General features: G+C 33.6%; 1 protein-coding gene and 1 long non-coding RNA gene across 2 annotated transcripts; one reads left to right on the top strand and one right to left on the bottom strand.

The window, feature by feature from the left end:
• Nucleotides 1-7,281: 7,281 nt before the first annotated feature.
• LOC127086966 (probable NADH kinase) lies at nt 7,282-9,220 on the bottom strand. The gene is made up of 3 exons (XM_051027787.1): nt 8,377-9,220; nt 7,702-7,853; nt 7,282-7,372 (listed from the first exon to the last, which is right to left on the bottom strand). The coding sequence occupies exons 1-3, from the start codon at nt 8,449-8,451 to the stop codon at nt 7,348-7,350; spliced, it is 252 nt and encodes an 83-aa protein (XP_050883744.1). The 5' UTR covers nt 8,452-9,220; the 3' UTR covers nt 7,282-7,347.
• Nucleotides 9,221-17,802: 8,582 nt separating this feature from the next.
• Nucleotides 17,803-18,484, top strand: LOC127086965 (uncharacterized). Its single transcript, XR_007789727.1, has 2 exons — nt 17,803-17,969; nt 18,099-18,484. It is a non-coding gene; the product is annotated as an uncharacterized LOC127086965 (long non-coding RNA).
• The last annotated feature ends 2,006 nt before the right edge of the window (nt 18,485-20,490 follow it).

The following is a 20,490-nucleotide window of genomic DNA, read 5'->3' as shown; positions in this document are numbered from 1 at the left end:
CCACTCATCTCCTTCACTCAAATAAGTTACCCTCTTGCTCGAAATCATTCACTGATGCTAAACCCCATGGTCTAAACCTTGATTACTTCGTATCAACCATTTAATTTTATTTTTAGGTCAAACTATTTTTCTGTGTTCTTGAGAAATTCTCCACACTCAGAGTCAATCAATGGCTCATGAGTGTGGAGATGATAACGATGAAGTGTGGGGAGGTTGAATCCATGAGTGATTCCCTCCAAAAACATGAGTTTCAGAGTTTGATTTTTGAAGGTTGAAGGTTGAAGATGACCCTCGTGTTTGTTAGCATGCGCGTTTTTCAATTTTGAATAAATATGTTGTCTCATTCTGATTGGCTCATGCGCACACATGTTTTATTTTATTTGTTTGTTTTATCATTTTATTTATTGGATGCACTGACTAACACCAAATGGAGCTTGGCTCAGTGGATAGGGATTTACCCCATGACCTCAAGGTCATGGGTTCAACCCCCGGCACACTCATATGTTTTCTTATTCCCCTTTCTTTTATTTCCTTTTTCTATTTTTCAACCATTTATTTTCGTTTTGATTTTAATTTTTTCACCACTTATTTTAATTCAGATCAAAATATTTTCAACGCACACCATAATTATTTTTCTCCCTTTTATTTTATTTCGCCTTTGGTTCATTTTATTTGGACTGATTTGGTTGAATTTTCATGTCTTGAATGATGGTGGCTAATGAAATCTATTATGTCATGACCTTGGATACTTAGGGTTGATAAAACCTTCAATGCTTTAAATCTATTAATGAATTATCAATCGATCATTCATGATACTTTGAGGCATTGATAGGTTGCTTCTATTTATACATACTTGAGTCATTTGACATATAGATGACGCCATGTTTATGTATATAACTTGTTGTTCATTTTGGCTTGTTTTGCTTCCTTTGTTTACTAATCCTCTAACATTTGTGCTTCCATTCCTTAACTTGTATATAACTTAATCATTAATTAACTTATTAAATTGTAATCATTGAGTGATACAATCTTCCACTTGTCAAGTCATTGATAGATGGACTTGGGGTTGTGTAACTTTCATTATTTCAAATCTATTGTTAGTTGATCAAAGATCATCTTTAATACTTTGCATCAATGACAAGTTATCCCTTGATGCTCCATATTTTGAGTCCTTTGACCTATGGATAGATAATCCTCAAATGTTTACCTTGTACATTTAACTGACCACTAACTATACATCACTAATTTTGTTCATCACTAACATTTGTTATTGTGATCTTGTTATTATTATCTTGTAATTTACTTTATGTCATTGCATTGTAATTTTACTTTAAAGCATTCATCATCATCATCATTGTATAAACTCCTCATGCATGTTTATTATTGTCATTTATCTTATTGTCATCATACAATTGAAAACAACAAAAATATGATAAAATTATAAGACCAAAAATGAATTCACTTGTAACCAATCATTTGGACTTAGAGGATTTCATCTTAGGGCCCTCGCTTGGAGACCTTATCCATAATCTCTTGACACTTTGCCTTAACTTTGGATTTCATCTGTAACTTACATTCCTGTTGTAAGAATGGAATCATGGCACTATCATAGGGAGACATCATTGTAATACCAGTATCCTTTGTTAGCTTAGGTCACTTTTGTACCTTACAATGAGACCCTTTACTTTCTTGCTTGGTTACTTTTTATATCCAGTGTACGTCACAAATTTCATAATCAAATCAATCAACCCTTGATCCAACGTCAAACAACATTTTCATAATCAAACAAAAAAACAATAAAAATATGATTAGTATTGTGCGCTACGAGCCTTAAGTGGTGAGGAATGAGTAAGGATGGAGATTTCCTACCCTCACTCTGATTATTTTGGACATAAGTCGTTTGACTTGTTTGTCTAGAATAATCACCTCCGCCCATAGACTTTAGTGCAATCTAATCACAAACATCTATTTTCATAAAACCCCTTTTCAAGGTAAAATCAACATCAACCCATCAAATTAGTTTTTGTGTCTTAGGGCTTCACATCAAAAAGCCTTTTCTCAAAGGTAAAATCAACCAACCCACAAACATTTTCTACTCCGAACTACAGACCTCTGATTCTTCATCACCCGATGAATGATAAGTAGGCATAATGGCCAAAATCCTTGGGGAGCACAATAATAAAAAACCCCAAATCTCATTCTTTCACACTCTCTTTTTGAAAATAAAGTAGAATAAGCAGATAAATACCCATGCACGCAGACAAGTTAAATGGTTACCATGTAGTACCATGGACGTGAGGGGTGCTAATACCTTCCCTTTGTGTAATCGACTTCCGAACTCAATCTCGGTTGCAAGACCGATTCCCTATCCTTTTCTTTTTTTCCTTTGGAGGGTTTTATCGACTATTTCCCTTCTCCTCTCCCATAGAGGAACTCAAATAAAAGTTTTTGGTGACTCTTGTGATATTGCCTTTTCTTCTTCTCTTTGATTGGGGAAGGCGATTAATTCGTTCAGTCCGTCCGGTTCCTCGCTCAGAAACCTCGGTAGCGACAATTGACGACTCTGTTGGGGACCCAGTTTCCCTAAGAAAGTCAATCCTAAATTAGGTTTCCTTTTTGCGTGTGTGAGGGTTTATTCGAAATATATATATATATATATATATATATATATATATATATATATATATATATATATATATATATATATATATATAATTTTTTTCCTTTGTCTGTGACTTTGGCTCTGTGATGAAGAATAAAAATGGTTAATAATGATTACAATTAAGCGTTGTGTGAAAGACTCTCCACTTGAGTCTGAGAGTTTGCTTGAGATAGGAGAGGTTAGTAGTTAGGTCCCCGAGGAGCTTTCCTTGTGAGGATCGATATGAGAACCTCACTTAGTTGTAGACTCATTTAAAGGTATTGATGACCATCAAGGTTTCGGCGTAAGCATCCTTATCTTCATTAGAGTCCGTGACCTAAGACCCTTTTTGTAGAACATTTAACCTTGGCCATCCTAGACCGATGGTCGCGTAGTATAGGTCCCCGAGGAGCTCTCCTCGCGGAGGTCTATATGTAGATCTCGCTTAGAGTAGATTTCCTTGATGGAGTTGTCGCCTGGAAAGTAAATTGACATAAGCGGTGGAGAATCAACGAAGTTCATGACTCTAAGAGTAGTGTCTTACACCCATTCTTTCAAAAGCTCTAGATCTTGCAAATTGAGAACCTTGGTTCGAAAGCAATCATTATTAAACCATATTCCTCGTCACAGTGATCCCAGATTTTGAACCATGTGCTTGAGTTCCGTGGAAATCAATAAACCATTCATCCATCCATGCATTAATGAACATTCATAACATCATTAATTAATAAACAAAGCTCTTATCATCTTGTTGTTTAACAAAGGAAATACAAGACTCTTTGCAAACAAATCTCTAATGTTCGGCACTCAAGGTGGCATGTTCAGCTTTTTGACATTTCTCTCTCCAAACTTGAAGTGTGATGTACGAAACTTAGACCTCTTCCTCTTTGAGACAATGTTCCACCTCAACCTTGGCATTAGCTTCGCAGAGGGAAAGCTCGCGTTTCTGAATCTCCATATCGGATTCATCTCTCAATTCCTTCTTCTCTTTAACAACCAACTCGAACCAACAGTGGTTGTCACCATACTCTTTTTCTGTTTGTTTCAACTATTTTCTGAGAGAAGTTAGCCCCATATCATCTTGGTATTTCTCTTTGAGGTTTTCCTAAATTTTAGCCTTCTTTCTACTTTTTGTCAAGAGTTCAATGTCTTCTCCAGTCTTTCTGTTGATCTTAGCATGGTCTTTGTCCAATGCACAAAGCTTCGATGTCAAGTCTTCATTTTCTTTAATCAACTGTGTGATGATTACTTTTAATGCATCTACTTCTTCTTTAGAGGTGTATACAGGTTCTGGCTTTTGCGGAGAAACCTAAACCTAAACACTATAAGGTAGCTTGATTTCCTTCACCCTTTGTACCACCCGCTAACGATACGGTTCTTTAGCTCGACAATCACGTTCTTTGTTCCCAAACTGGGTAAGAAGAAATCCTTCAGTAGTTCAACCTTTGGTTCAGTCTCCATCAAGTATCCTAACTGTCTCATGGACAACGAAGGGTTGTAATTGATGCAACCTCGAGGGCCCATGAGTAGCACATTTGGGGAGTCTCCACAATTCATGATGACTTGCTCTATCTTGGAAGTAGGAAGATACCAAACCATGGCATCAGTAGTAAGGGAAGCAAACTTCTGAGACCACCTCAAGTATTTCAAAAAGTCCACCCGTGACCCCTTCTGAGGCATGTGGGAATAGAAGACATGTGTACAAAAGTGAAGCACAACTCAAAACCACTCATTTCTTCTTTTCGTGCCTAGTGGGTAAGCAGTAATATACATCAAACACCAAAGCATGGACATGATTCCCAGATACAAATACACTGATGATAGAAGAGTTTATGTAGTCATCGTCATTGGGGAATAAGACAACCTCATAAATCAAGAGAGTTAGAACATTATTGAATGGTAGCCATTTCCCCTCCTTTTCTAAGGCCCAAGCCTTTTTTTCCAAGAATTTTCTATAAAATCCCCTAGGTCCCATACCAAGGGTTACCTCTTTAACAGATAGATGCAATGCTTCGTCAGCTGGCTTGGACGTCAATAGTTCACCCAACTTTGCAAAGGGAGGGTGGTCTTTCACATACCAACCTAGCAGCCTCTCATATTCTTCAATTTTCGGGACCAATTGAAATACTTTGAAGGTAAATCATTGAAGTGGTGGATCATAATATTGAGATAAGGCCACCAAGGTTGAGACATCTACATAGGTGGTGAGGAGATCGAGGATCTGTCCATATCTACATATGAAGTTGTTCTTTTTGCATTGAGTGATTTTACTGCTGAGAGCCAATAGACTACCCACTCCTGGGAGCTTGAACTTGAGAGAAAGGTTATTCTTCTTATCTGATCCCATCTTTGAATGTTCACTGCACTGTTACAAACCCTTAGGATTCTCCGAGAATAAGGCATAACTATGTATGCAATGCAATATGTTATGAATCCATATGATACAAGAGAACATGATTACTGTGGGTTTAAGGTATGTTGGCGAAAGTATCGTTATCTCCACAAGATAATTATGAGTCAGCAATTCTTTCAGGATGATCTCCTCTAAGTGTAGTTGCCTTCAACTTCAAAAGACAATGGTTGTCTAAAGGTCTTCAGAGTCATGAACCCTCTTTGGAAGAATGGTTGTCAGCGTGAATGTGACTCACGTCCAAGTGAAACTCCAAAAAGAATCTACTCCAAGCGGGATTTCGTATCTCTCCCTCTAGACAACTACGTTAGACATGTCAATATGAAGAGCCCTCATATCTTAGGTAATCACTCTAACTTTGTGTATTGAGCTTTTCACTCCATAGTATCCATCCCGCAAGATCACATCAAGATATATATAACAGGAATATATAAAGGAATGGATAAATAAAGCAAGCGATAACAGAAATAAACATCCAAGAGAAAAAGATACGTGCAAGCTACGCTTGACTCGCTTTAGGAAACTCCGTATAGTCCTCAGCAGAGTCGCCATATGTCGTGCTGCGAAAAATACAGTCACCACCAGATTTTATTTATTTCCAAAGGAAAGGGAAAATAACAGAAAATACAGAGTCGCCACAGGATTTTATTTATTCCAAAGGAAAGGGAAAATAACGATAAAACTCTTAATGATAACGTCAATTAGGTTTGTTGTACCGAGAATATTGGGTTGTGATCTTTGAGGGATTCAAATAAGAAAATCGATGTAGGGTTTTCCTTCAAGATCATTAGGGTTTGAAGGTTTTGGACAAGATTGTGCAATTCAGATCCAGTCGAGTGAAAGTCTTGAGACTAGGTGTATCGACAAGGGAGTAACGTGAAATGGTGGATCGTGTTGACAAATCTTGGGTTCAACAAGTGTGCGCTTGGGAGTAATTCAGTCGGGTGAAAGCCTTGAGACAAGGAGGCCATGCAAGAAAGTAGCAACAACAGGTGAATTGAAGCAACACTGTTGGTGACTTGATCAATCTTTGATCAAGGTTTTTGGAGGTGCTAGAGTCAAGAACAAACTTAGGGTTTGTGGGATTTGATTTCTCATCTCTTGTATGCATACATTTGCAAAGTAAGATTTATTATATTAATATCTCAATTCGAATTTGAATTGATGGCAGAAGTACCCATATCAACGTCGATTCGGGAACTGTCTAAACAAATCTTTGCATACTTTATCTCTCTCTCTCTCTCTCTCTTTTATTTTTTGATTTGCAAATTATCGATTGCCTTGATCACCGAATCAACATAGTATGGATCATAATTTTTCAACTTGGGATTTATTCAACCCCTCTAAATCTTGACCTATCATCTATCGGTCTATACACATTACAAGAATTTTTAGCCATCGACCTTTGAAGCTAACACTTTTACCTTTTATCCTTTGAATAAGTCATTTGAATTTAGTTCTCTTTGTTTATTTTTAATAATCCTGATTATGAATCTATCGCCTCAAAATATTCCTACTCTATTTGGAGTGGAAACGTTGTTAGAATCTTAGAATATCAATCATTAAATTTGAGGTATCAATTACAAATTTGAATTTTATTTCATTCTTTTTGTATATTGATAAATTGGAGGGAAAAATCAAATGATTAAGAAAAGAAAATTTTGAAAAATCAATCGGATCAAAAAAAAAATAGAAGAAAAAAAAAGAAAGATAAAAGAGAAGGAGGAGTAAAAGTTCAAAATTTGAAGAAAAAAAAATCAACGAAAAGAAGTATACTCAATTACAAAACAAATAAGTATCTTTGAAAGAAAAAAGAGAGAATAGACATCGTCTATGAGAATAATCCAATTCACTCCAAAATTTAACTTACTTTTCTAAAAACATCTCACTTATGTTCTAGCCTTATTGCATATTGACATTTGTATAAAATTTATTCAAGTGTATAGTAGAATAATGCATATTCAAAATGTGAATATCAAGTGATCAGGCAAGAAAACTTTCAGACTAGGTGCCTTGGGAGAAATCTGAATGAGGTCCCCATCTTTAATGGCATAGTTGATATGAGAACCATCAATATATATCACACCTTTTCTACAAGCCCATGTAGTGCTCATTGTTTCGTCCTGTTTAACGAATCCATGCATAGAGTCAGACACTGCCGCAGGCGAGATAGGTTCCCTTACCATGTACTGGAGATCCCGAGATAAAATGGACATCGAAAATCCACCTGCTGAATGCATTGCAGCCGTTGAACCGGCAGCCGTTGAAACCCTTAGATCACTCGATCTACCGTTAACTAGTGGCAAAAATGGTTGGTTTTCCTTTGTAATTATGCAAACAAATAAGCTTAATTAGCTTCTCTTTTGTTTGTGCGGTGGGAGACAGAATTAATTTTGGAGATGTAAAAAAGTAAAACCAAAAAGTGTGAATACTCAACTATGTCTTTGAGAAAAGCTGAGAACTAATTTGTTCCTTAAAAAATATAAAAGTAACTTTTATTCCCGAGAATAAAATAACCTAGACAACAACTTGAATTTATTTTTCAGAGACTAAATTTAGTCTTGCAGATTTTCTCAAAGACTAAAATGCGTTTTCACTAAAAAAAAAAGTACATGAGTCAGAGTTTTGATATCCACATGGAAGACATTACCTGAAGGAGAATCTAGAGATTGAAGCAGGACATGGATTTGCAACTAAGATATCATTGAGAGCATAAGTTGGTAAGTGTAGTGCATTTACAGATATCTTCATCCTTGTTAACTTGGAAGGAGCTATTCGATTTTCGAGTATACCATCTAGAACCTGAAAGATTTTTTTAAAAAATAGATAGAAAAAATATCATACTGAAAAACATCTACTAAGCTCATGTTTACACTTGTTCAAGGTTTAACAGAATGGATGAAATCATATGATGAAGCAATGATTATAATTATGACACATGCATCAAATTTTAGAGGCCAAAACAGTATATAGAATGGATTTTGAACACACATTTGTGTATAGTGGATATTGAACACAATGTAGTAGCTTTTTCTAATCTCTCATTCATGATTAGAGGTGCATTCTGAACCTCAAACCTATCCTATCAACCTGTCGTTATTCCAGGCTAAAGTAGCATTGACAGGTAGTTTTGGGTATGTATAATAATTGTTTCACATAGGTAAATAATGGTTTATCATTATGACAAGAGCGCCATCAAATTTGAAGAAATCAAGTTTTCATTCCACAAAATGCAAGTCTCTACACCTGAACCTCAATGCATAGTAAGAAAGGAAAAATATAACATGTACTATTTCCTCTAAAGTTAGGAAAGAACTAATCTTACTTGTTCAAAGTTTTCAACAGTTGCAGCACAGAGATGACCAGTGCTTCTGGCAGCATCAAACTCACCACTGAACATTTCCACCTATTACAAATAAAATATGAATGAGTTCAAATGAAATGTCTAAACTCTGAAGCCAATATATGAATATTTAAAACAAAGATTGCATGTATACAAAACTCATCAATCCGAGTAGGATGTGAGTTCAGTCCAAGAACAGGAATTTTGTCATCCATTAAATGGCTGGCCAGCAGAAGAGTTCCATCGCCACCAATTGCAACAACCAGGTCCACATTATTGATGGGCTCTGTCAAATTGTTTTCAAGCACTGCTTTCCATTCAACTGACTTTTTCCACAGAATTTCTTGACAAAAGTTAATGGATTCACGGTGCACCTTATTCCTATTATTCAAAAAGTGTAAGACCTGCACTTCTTTAGCACTATTAGAACTTCAAATTCAATTAAGGTTCAAGTTTTGGATATTTGCCAAGAAACAAGTCATAAAATCCAGCTATATTAGCATTACAATATAACCATACCCATATAGACATTTTATCAAACAAGATGCGTGCAAATAAGAAACTGTGAAACAAACTCAACCCGCTAACCCATAAAAGAGTCAATAACACATGCAAAACTGAGTGCTACCAGAGGGTGAGTGTGGGAAGGTTGCGCTGATACAACAGAGGGTTTTAGCATTAGTAAAAGTCTCTTCATCGTCATTTTCTTTTGCTCTCTCAACTGAAACTGAAATAGCACTTGTGTGTTGAGAAAAAGTCTAGCTTTTGAGATAAATCATGTGATTCTAATATGCAATAGTATATAGAATTTAGTTCATTAGTTAGTTAGAGTTTGTTATTAGGTAATTAGTTTGTTAATGTCTCATAAACTCTTTATTTAAATTATCCCATGTAATTGTTTATTATTTTTTTCAATTTAATTTAATATGAATTCTATGGATTTTTTTATCAAATTCGAAATTAATTTTCGTCTCTTTGATCCTTTCAAGTTGAAGTGGGAGGTCGACGGATGCTTAGACTACTAAAAAATTTATCAAAAAGAACTCTATGAAGACCTTTAATAAAAATATCAGCAATCTAGTGTCGGGAAGGAACATGAATGACGTATGTCTGACCACGGGTGACCTTCTCCCGAATAAAGTGAATGTACATCTCAATGTGGAGGGCCGACGGAGGTACTGAGCTTCTTCTTGGGGTCAACTAGAGTAGCAAAAGGTTTGCATGAGCCCATGCCGGCTCAAGCAATAATGTCAATGACATAGGTAATCTGACTAAGGAAAAGTCCATTTGTATGCCTCATCACTGCAATACCTTGAAAATAGCTCAACATTGTCGCATCTCGAAAAATACGATCTTTCGTGGGGCATTCTCATACTCACAGAAAATGATTCGAACAGAGTCGCCATCGGACTTTAGTTATTCCAATGAAATAAAGGGAAAATATCAATAAAACTCTTTACAAGAAAAAGAAGATGGTCGTCGCAACCAAGAGAGGGTTCGGGAGTCGGTTATGCAAGGGAAAAGTGTTAGCATTTCTCACATCTGTTGTACTCAACTGGATCCATTTAGTTAGCTGTGCGAATGAATGTTAGTGTGATGTTAGTTTGCTACCTTCTACTTATTGAGCGAGAAAAGAAAAGATTTTTAGACTTTTTTAATATTGTGCCTAACAAGATTTCAAAATTTTGCTCCTACGTATCTCCAGGTGCGATGGAGAACTCAAGCCTACGTAATTCTTTGTAGCAAAGAACTGTTTTTTGGTTGCTTTTAAGGAGTGAACCTTTAGACATATTTAATGGTTAAACCTTTGCTTGTTGTTCGCTCTTGGAGGCTGAAGTCTTTTTTTTTTCACATCGATATGGATAAAATGTACTTGTTTTTTAAAAAGGTTTCGAAGTTGCGCAAGAGCAGAAAACAAGTTCGATTTATTTGAGTATGTTTTAGGGTTTGGAAGATGAATATTTATGACTTATAAGTGATTACCACTCGGGTCTAATATCAGGGACTATGACTGGACCTTTCATCCAGGTAGCCTTTTCTTTCCAATTTATTGCGAAAATGTTTGAATACTTAAAGTGTTTTGAATGAAAGACAAACACTTGAGCTTACAAGCTATTAAAACTTGGGCTTAGTGTTTGGGATTATGACTGGTGGTTTCATCCAAGTAGTCTTTTCTTTCCATTTATTGCAAAAAGGAGTCGTGTTTGATTTTTAATGGAAGACGGGTATTTATGACTTACAAGCGATTACCATTTGGGTCTAATACTCGAGGTTATGGATGGACCTTTCACCCATGTAACCTTTTTCTTTCATCATTGTTTGAAATTGTCAAAGTATGAATTAGTCGTTTTGAGTTTAATTACGAAAAACGCTTGATGTTGGGTCAGGCGTTTGATTTGTGTTTGTGGATTGAATTGAGTTATGAAAGTGGTTTTTAAATGATTTGAATATAATTTGAAATTGAATGGAAATGGTCCATGGTGAAATGGTTTAAAGAGAAAGTGGTTTGACGTTGGATCGAAAACTATTTTTTTATTCTTTTGAAAGGTGATTGATTTTAATCTTAAGTTAGAATTAAACTAAGACGTCAAAACAATCAAAAGGAAAGCGATAAAAATAAGCAATCAATACAACTCGGGGTGAGGGATACATTTTTCCGAATGGGGATTGTAGTAAGGACAATCAATAAAGTCAATACAAAGTAAACCAAAATGCAAACAAAAGAAGTACACACAACATATTTATATCACACATTCAATATAATCAAATCGAAAGAAGTAAAGCAAAAGTAAAACGTGCACAGATCAAAATTATAATGCGAGGAAGTTAATTGAAGTCATGTAACGCAAAGATGTGCAAAGCCATAGAAATAGAACCTAAATTTGATTTAAGCGTAACGACGTTGCATAGTTGCATGTTATTCTTAATCGAGTGAGTTGCTAACGTGAAACGTATCATCGCAAAATGGAACAGAATGAGAATGAACTCAAAGCGCACCAAAATGAAATTGTAAAGAAGCTTAATGTACGAAATGGTAAAGAAAACGATATCAAAACCAAAATGATGTAAACTTCGTAATAAAATTGAAATAAGCGTATTACAACAAGATGTACGTAAAACTATTCATGACATGCTGAAAGTCGGTTTGTGCGTAACGACAACAAAAGTGGAATGTCGTGCGCAAGGATCATAACACAGAGAAATCATATCAATACATCGAAATGAAATTTCAGTGCAATAACGGTATATAAATGTCGAATTCGCAAACCAAAATCTGATTTTAAACACAATGAAATAAACAGTAGCAACTCAAAATAATTATTTACTAGTTATGAATTTACTTACAATGATCAAAGCATAATATAAAATGAAACACAACCCAATCAAACACAACAACAAATATTATCGAAAAAAACCAACTCAACACATAGATGTATGTGAAAATGAGTCATTACCTAGAATCAAACATTTCTGTTGGAGTATGGCGAAGCTATGATGCTACTTGTCGGAAAAACATGGATGTTTTTGGAGTAGGAAGACAGTGAATAATACAGCAATAAAATCAACACGTAGAACCGTAGCACCTCAAACATGAATCGAACACAACACCTGCATAGAAGTCAACAAACAGACAACAACCTAAATTGAAGAAAACTTCGCAAATTCGAAACCGACAAAAACAGAGCTGAAGAAGCGAGTTCAGTTGGAGGAAAAGAAGTTATGTTGTTACTGATACTCTCACGGTTATATAATATTGTTAAAGAGGTCGAAAATGGTGGTGGTTTAGCTTGGAGAAAGCAAAGTGGTTCGTGGTGGTTTGGAGAAGGAACACTCATGGTTGACTGGTTGTTTAAATAGCATGGAGGTCGCGTTCGTGTTTGTGGAAAAAGGAAGGTTGTTGTTGTGTTCGTCGGTGTTTTGGTGGCAAGGAGAAGGATTTTTTATGGAGGTTTTAAGGTGTTTGGGTTGGTTCTTTGAGGGTGAGTTGAAGTGGATCGGAGATGGAGTTATGAGGTGGTTATGGAGAAGATGGTTGGAGGTTTGAAGACGGAAGCTTGAAGTTGATGAAGAGATAATGAAGCAAGTTTGCAAAGAGTTTTTTAGGCGAATGATAAGGGTAGTATGTTTAAGAGGAAGAGGCTTCGAGTGGTATGGTGTGGTAATAGAGGGAGAGACGTTTTTATTATTGTGATGACTTTGTGAGGGAGATCGAATTAATGGTTCACAAAAAAACAATCTGAAAAAATCTCTTTTTTTTTCTCATCAAAATAGTAGCGTGTCCCATTTTGAATGGGTGAGAAAAAGTTGTTAAAACCAAAATGACAGAGAGTCTATTGGCTTCTTGCCCTCTTGCTGATAAGGGAAAAAAGATCACGTGAAAGAGTCAGCATCCAAATGGAATTCCCTCCTTCTTTTGCCTCATAAGCGTTTTAGAGAGGGAGATCAGATTGGGGGTGTGTGTCCATCCTTGATTGGTCAAAGCCACTTTTCTTTGTTTAACTATTTTTTATTTCTAAACCTTTTATTTGATTGGTGGAAAGATATGGACATGGATAGTGTGTATGACCCTTTGATAAATTTGAATCCAATGACCAAGATGAACACAAAAACACACACATCAGGGGTTAATTTAAAATACTCACATTTCCCTTTCTAGATGCCTTAAGAGATTAAAAGCAATTTAGATAAATTAGAACAAATAAAATTCACATATTTTAAGATAAACTCAATAAAATCAAAATGAATACATAGTAAATTCTATTTATTTTTTATGAAACATTTGATAAAAAAACAAAAATAAAAAGAATTAAAATAAATAAAAATTGGGCGCGAAAACACTCGAAAAATTAAAATGAATGCACTATAATGATCAACACGAAATAAACTTCTAGAAAACAGATAGGTTTTGATCAAATTTTGAAGTAAAAAATTTTTGGTTGAAAATGCTCAAAAATCAAATAAAACTGGCGTCTGCAAACTCGATTTTGAAATTTTTTGTTTGTTAATTTTACGTACATTTGAGAATTAATACAACTGGTCTGTCTGTAAAACTTAAAATTTATTCTGGTTAACATTTTAAGCATTATGCAGGATGAAATGCATGTTATGTTGTGCAGATGATGCAAATGTCACAATGTATGTATCGATTCAATGATTCAGGGGTAAAATTGGGGTATGACAAGCAGTCATAGATCATTCATAGAAAACTCTGAGGCAAGAAGTGCCTTGGTAGATTTGCGTAGGTCATGAGAGGAACTGATGACAATGATGTCATCAACATAAAGCACGATGTAAGCCATATCAGAGCCATGCTGGTAGATGAAAAGAGATTGACCACATGGCTGAAAGTCTCATCATAACCCATTCCTGCAATTTGAGACCTGCCATCACCTACAAGACGAGCTTTGTAACGCTCCAAATATCCATTAGATTTTTTTTTATGTCTGTAAACCCACATACAACGAATAATGTTAACATCACAAGGTCGAGGTACTAAATCCCATTATTTTTTCTAACAAGAGCATTAAATTCGGACTATATCGCAGATTTCCAATTAGGGTCAGCAAGGGCAAGTTTGTGGTGTTGGGGAAGAGGTGAGATGGTCGGATCATCAATTGTAGCAGATAGGTTAGAGAGTTTTCTAGGTTTTTAAATACCCTTCATGCTACGAGTGGCCATGGTCCGGGTAGGAGGTGTGGGTTGGGTCAGTGGTATAGGCGAGGGAGAGGTATCCAAGTGATTCGAAGAGGAGGAAAAATGAGTGGTTAGGGATGATAGTGATATATGGTGAGGGTCAGGTATAAGTGACTATCTCATAAGGTCATATGGTTGACATTGCAAAGATAGATGAGTCCACTGATGTATACCAAAGGGGTGTAAAGAGTCATTGAAACAGTCATATGTAGGGGGGTGTCGAGGACAAGTTGCCAAAGGAAATTGGTTCTCATCAAAGGTGACATGCCACGAGATAATGATTTTTCTATGCGGAAAATCAAAACATTTATAACCTCTGTGATTAAGGGGATACCCTAAGAAAATACATGGAGTGGAGCGGGGTTGTAATTTTTTAATGGTAGTGGAGGGAAACAAGGGATAACAAAGACAACCAAAGACGCGAAGAGGTGTGTAAGAGGGATCACGATGATACAAAAGTTGAGTAGGAGATATTAGACATAGTTTTTTTGGGGAAGAGTGTTAAGAAGATATATGGTCATTTGAAATGCACGATGCCAAAATAAGGGAGGAACGGAAGCATGAGTGAGAAGAGTGTGAATCATGTTGTTAATGGTGCGTATTTTTTGTTCTGCCTTACCATTTTGTTATGAAGTGTGAGGGAAAGAGAAGCGAAAAATGAGACCATTAGCAGCACAATAATTATGAAAAATAATATTATCATATTCTCGCCCATTATCACATTGAAAACATTTGACGGTTTGAGAAAATTGTGTGCGAATTTGATTTGAGGGAGAAGTAAACATTTCAAAAACTTGAGATTTATTTGTTAGAAGAAAGATCCATAGAAAATCAGAAAAATCATCCAAAAATAAAATATTATAATTATGATAAGCTGAACTAAAAAATGGTGATGTCCATAAATCACTGCTAGGGGTGGGATTAGGCTAGGGGCAAGCTAGGCATTGTCAAGCCTAAGACTGACCTGCTGAAAATATCAAAACCCAAGCTTGACCAGTAGTCTGTCATAGACTTATTTTTATGCCCAAGTTTGGCATTTTCAAAGGCATGATTGTCCTTTTAGCCTACCTAAAAGCCTACTTTATTTGAACATATGTAAATAATCAATTCAATCAATGTTTATATATACTAAAATAACTAAAAGATCAATGATACTAAAAGTTTGTTTGAATTGACTTATTTGAGTTTACCTTGTAGTATAGTTTTGTGAGACTATTTTTGTTTAGAAAAACTTATGAAAACAACATATGACATTGTTCATACGGTGTTTTAAGCCATTTTTAAAAGTTTTTCAATATAGATAAGATTTATTTTTTTATTTTAATTCAAATTATAATATACAATATAATAATAATAAATTTATGCATATATATATATATATATATATATATATATATATATATATATATATATATATATATATATATATATATATATATATATATATATATATATATATATATATATATATATGCCCGACCCTGTGCATGTGCAGCATGTGCTGCAGGGCCTCACATTTTAGAAGACCCCAAAATTTGAAATTTGAATTTTTTTTTTATAAATATTAATAAAAATAAATAAAATGTTATTAAAAAAACTCAATAATTAAAAAAAATATTATGATAAAAATTTAATATATTGATTGATCAAAACTCAAAATAATTATAATTAAATTTATTTTTAATTAGTATATAATTGTATTTTTGATATTTTTTTTAAATTATTGTAATTGTATTTTTTAAAAAAATTGAACCTATTTTTAAAATTAGAACGGGGCCTCCAATATGATTGGCCTGGCCCTATATATATATATATATATATATATATATATATATATATATATATATATATATATATATATATATATATATATATAGAGAGAGAGAGAGAGAGAGAGAGAGAGAGAGAGAGAGAGAGAGAGAGAGAGAGAGAGAGAGAGAGAGAGAGAGAGAGAGAGAGAGAGAGAGAGAGAGAGAGAGAGAGAGAGAGAGAGAGAGAGAGAGAGAGATTGGTCTGATAGGGTTACAAGAATTTTTCATGGCCGAAGACCTATCCTATTTAAAAAAATAGGCTTATAAAAAAGTCTAGGCCTTCTCTACTTAAAAAAAATGCTTGGTCTAGTCTGGACCTGTGTAGGTTAGGGCTTAGGCCCTTGTTAGTTGGTCTAACTTATTCTCACCCCTAATCATTTTGTAAAATATCAAAGGGTGTCACGATAACATTATTGGATGAAATAAAAGGTAACCTAACATGTTTTCCAAACACACAAGAAGCGCAAACTATCCTAGAATTCAAGTGTTCATAACTAATGAACTTATTGCTATGAAGAGATTGCAAAGTTGAAGATCTGGGATGCCCGGGACAACTGTGTCAAAGACCGTAAGTAAGACCAGAAAAAAGATATGAAGTAATAACTAGATAGAGACCACCAAGGATATCACATCTCATGAGTAATCCCCGTCTGAAAGTCATTCGCCGAAAAACCAAAGGGATCAAAAGAAACAGAAACATTCTTATCGATAGTGAGTTGTCGCACATAAATCAAATATTTTTGACAATTTGTGATATGTACAAAACACGAGTAAGGTTCAACGACTTATGTTTATGGGAGGTGGGTAGGGTTGTGTGTCCAGAGCCTTGAATTGGAATACCTTGTTCGCTACCAACAAATAGTTTTTGATTTAAGTGACTCAAATTAGAATAAGACGATAGGTTACCTTAAGAAGGCATTATATGGTAAGAGACGCTTGTGTTCATGTATTTTGTGTTCATGTATTTTGTGTCGTTCGGAGGAGTGAGAAACATGGTGTGCATAAAAGTTGTGATGTCATTTGGTGCTAGTGAAGTTGTGGATGCGTAAGTGTAACACCCCGTTTTCCTTAAATTATTTATTTAATTGAACTTATGCTTTATTTATTTATTTAAATGAATTGTATATGTTCGATAGAAGATTTAGTGTTTTGACATGTTTGTGTTAGGTTGAAATTGGTAGAAAAGTGTTTAGTTATTTAATTAAATAATTAAATAATTAAATAATATTAAAATTAAATAGAAAATATAGATTTTTTTATGAAAAATAAAGTAAGTGGTGATAATTATAATAAGTTGGGACCAATGTACAATTATTAGAAGATTAAATTAGATTTTTTTTAATATTTAGTTATTAGAAAATCTAAGAGTGACCGTATTATTTTGGGGACAAGAGAAAATAGACAAAGTGAGAGCAATGTGAGAACAAGGATTTTGGAAGAAATCACCATAGACAAAGTTTAGAGAGACGGTTGGACATTCAAAATAAGAGGAATTACTTAAATATAGTGTTAATTACATGATGAGTAAGGAGAAGTCCTTAATCTCCATTAGATTTTACTGCGTATTTTTATTTATTTTTTTAATTTTTAATTTATTTATTTTTTTGACACTCCTTGTGCCAACTCATGATTTTAGTTATATATATATATATATATATATATATATATATATATATATATATATATATATATATATATATATATATATATATATATATATATATATATATATATATATATATATATATATATATAAAACAAATATAAATGGGTAAAACATTTCCCACACGTTTATAACTGACTAAATTTAACAAAATGTCGTCTTGTCACGTAAAGCCACATTAATCAATTAATTTTCTCAATTAAGGAAAGATATAGTACTATAAATTGGAGTGATGTGAAGCGAACTTTATTTCATGCAAAAACAAGTTAAGAGATAAGAAATAAAATATAGTGGTATGGAAAGAACTTGTGCTTCATTTGTTCTAGCTGTTCTTGTAGTAGCAATACTGATTCTGAATGGCTATAATGCTGCTAAGAGTGTAGAAACCGGTATCCAACCTAAGAAAGGTAAAGCTAATATTAAAGAATCTCATGAGCTATTTAAGTATTGTTCTGATTACTATAAGAACTTCTAATAAGTTTAAATTTATCCTTCTTGTTACCTTTGTAACTGTGTGCATTGTTTCCATATTGCAGCAGGAGTAGACGGAGATGATTGCTTTGGGGCAGAATGTTTTACTTTTGACTGTTACGCATTTTGTTCAAAAAAAGGCTTTACTGGCGGCGCATGTGTAACGCCATTATTTTGTTGTTGCGGTTGAGGAGTTTGAGAGATCTATGTTTGATAACTGTACAACTGTATCAACAAAATAGTCTTTAAGGTTCTTATTAAAAGAAGTTGGAAGAACACTATTGTAAGTTCAATTAGGATGTAATTTCCAGTATTAAGAATTGCCTGCAACAAAGTAAAACAGACTTGCATTTTTCCAGATGATGTCACATACATGATTAGACAAACAATCTTGATTGTTGTGTAATAATGTGATTTTACAAAATCAAACAATTAATAAAGGTTTAATTCATGTTGGGTCCCTTATTTTAATTTATATTTTTATGTTGATCTCTTATTTAATAAATATTATTTTTTAATTACTTTAAAATGTTTTTATTAGTCAATTTTATCATTTCCATTAACTATTAACTTTAAGTATATTAGGTGGAATTCTTTTTTTAAAATAATCATGTTTTTAAATAAAAAATTCAAAATAATTTATTTTCAAAAAAAAATCAAACTAATTATTTTTCAAATAAAAAAAATTATACACAAGAGAAGTAACTAGAGGGTGTGGCGCATACATTCATTTTTTGTACATAGGCGTCATGTATGATGGTACATGCATGGACGGAGCCAGAAATTTTGAATTATGGGGTCAATCTATTAATATATGAATTTATTTTTAAAATATAAATATATATTATATTTATGTTTTAATGAAATTTATATCTAAAAAAATATTTAATAATTTTATAAATCTTTTATTTTTGAATTTTTCTAAATTTTATTATAAAAAATAATATTTTTTTGTATGCATTTTTTATGAGATCATAATATTAATATAAAATCCTATAAATCATTTTTTTTAAAGGTTTAGGGAAAAACTATTTTAAAATTATAAAAAAATAATAATTCGAGTATATTTAGTCTGACATATTGTGATATAATTATTGATATTGAAAATAAAAAACCTCACATTAATTTCGAACAGTACCCTAAATAAATATTCATATAATTTATAATTTTTAATAATATATTCATAATAATAATATTATTTCAATTAATTTAAAATATACTAAAATATATTGTTTTTGTTATATATATATATATATATATATATATATATATATATAATTTGTTTTTTGAAAAACATAATGGGGGCACATGCCCCCATACCAATACATGGGCCTCCATCCCTGGGCACATGCTTATAATGACAGTCAAAAGACGTAGGTAAAAGTTTATTTAAAGTATGTATAACCTGAAATATTTATTCCTATGACACTTCACCGTAGGTACAACAAATTATATGTCACAAAAAAACTGATGTAGGTATAAGTATTTCGGGCTATACCTACGTCTTTTGGCTGTCACTATAAGTGTGTGCCATAATGTATGATACCTGTGTACAAAAATGAAGGTGAAAAAAACCCAAGAAGGGAAGTCAGATTCTAAATACAAGGTTATATAACAGATAAAAAGTGCAAGAAAGAAGAACAACACGCATAGTTATTCTGATTACTCTCACAGATCGTGAGTAATCCAATCCACTTGTACTTACAAGAAATTTTCAATATAATCACACAATATTACAATTTTCTTAAGCACACAAACAAAAGACTTCCTTTTCTCAAACATACAAGTAAGAGACTTCCTTGCTCACACACACAAGTATGATACTTCCTTGTTCAAGAACACAAGCTCAAGACTTCCTTACTCTCACACACACACACACACATAAGTGTGAGACTTCCTTGCTCAAGGACACAAGCTTAAGACTTCCTTGCTCACAGACACAAGTATGATACTTCTTTGCTCAAGCACACAAGCTCAAGACTTCCTTGCTCAAGCACACAAGATCAAGACTTCCTTGCTTAAACACTTAGGAAAAGACTTCTAACAATCTATCTAGCAGATAAATGATTGTTCGATGAATACACTTGATATACAATCAGAGATGTATAAATAATATAACATAGTAGGACTCTTTTAGGACTTAGGAATTTCTAAGATATATAAAGATAAGAAATCCTAAGTTTAGTTTGTGCTAAAACTTTGAGTGAGTAGCTTCTCTTTAGTTGTAAATCATTGTTTATTAGCATGTTCAGTGTGTATCTCGTCTTGTTTTTTTTCTATATCTTCAAGTATTGTAGTTCCTTAAATACTAAGGAAAAGAGTCGTTGAAGATGCAACATTAGAATCCTTTGAGAAGCTTCAAAAGAGATAATGGGAAACGTTGGGATGTTTCACCAAACTATCAAGTTAGGTGAAACCTAGTTTGAAAAACCTTAGCTGTAAAAGGAATAAGCAATT

This window comes from Lathyrus oleraceus, chromosome 5, assembly GCF_024323335.1.
Source record: "Lathyrus oleraceus cultivar Zhongwan6 chromosome 5, CAAS_Psat_ZW6_1.0, whole genome shotgun sequence".
In the NCBI taxonomy this organism is placed as follows: domain Eukaryota; kingdom Viridiplantae; phylum Streptophyta; class Magnoliopsida; order Fabales; family Fabaceae; genus Lathyrus; species Lathyrus oleraceus.
The sequence above is the reverse complement of the archived record's forward strand: the minus strand, read 5'-3'. Positions and strand labels throughout refer to the sequence as shown.

What these genes read in the sequence shown, in the direction of transcription:
- LOC127086966 (XM_051027787.1), bottom strand. Translation starts at nt 8,451, where the DNA reads ATGTTCAGTGGTGAGTTTGATGCTGCCAGAAGCACTGGTCATCTCTGT. An exon ending in CTGTTGAAAACTTTGAACAA is followed by an intron (nt 7,854 to 8,376) that starts GTAAGATTAGTT and finishes AAAATCTTTCAG; the next exon opens with GTTCTAGATGGTATACTCGA. An exon ending in ATCTCTAGATTCTCCTTCAG is followed by an intron (nt 7,373 to 7,701) that starts GTAATGTCTTCC and finishes ATAATTACAAAG; the next exon opens with GAAAACCAACCATTTTTGCC.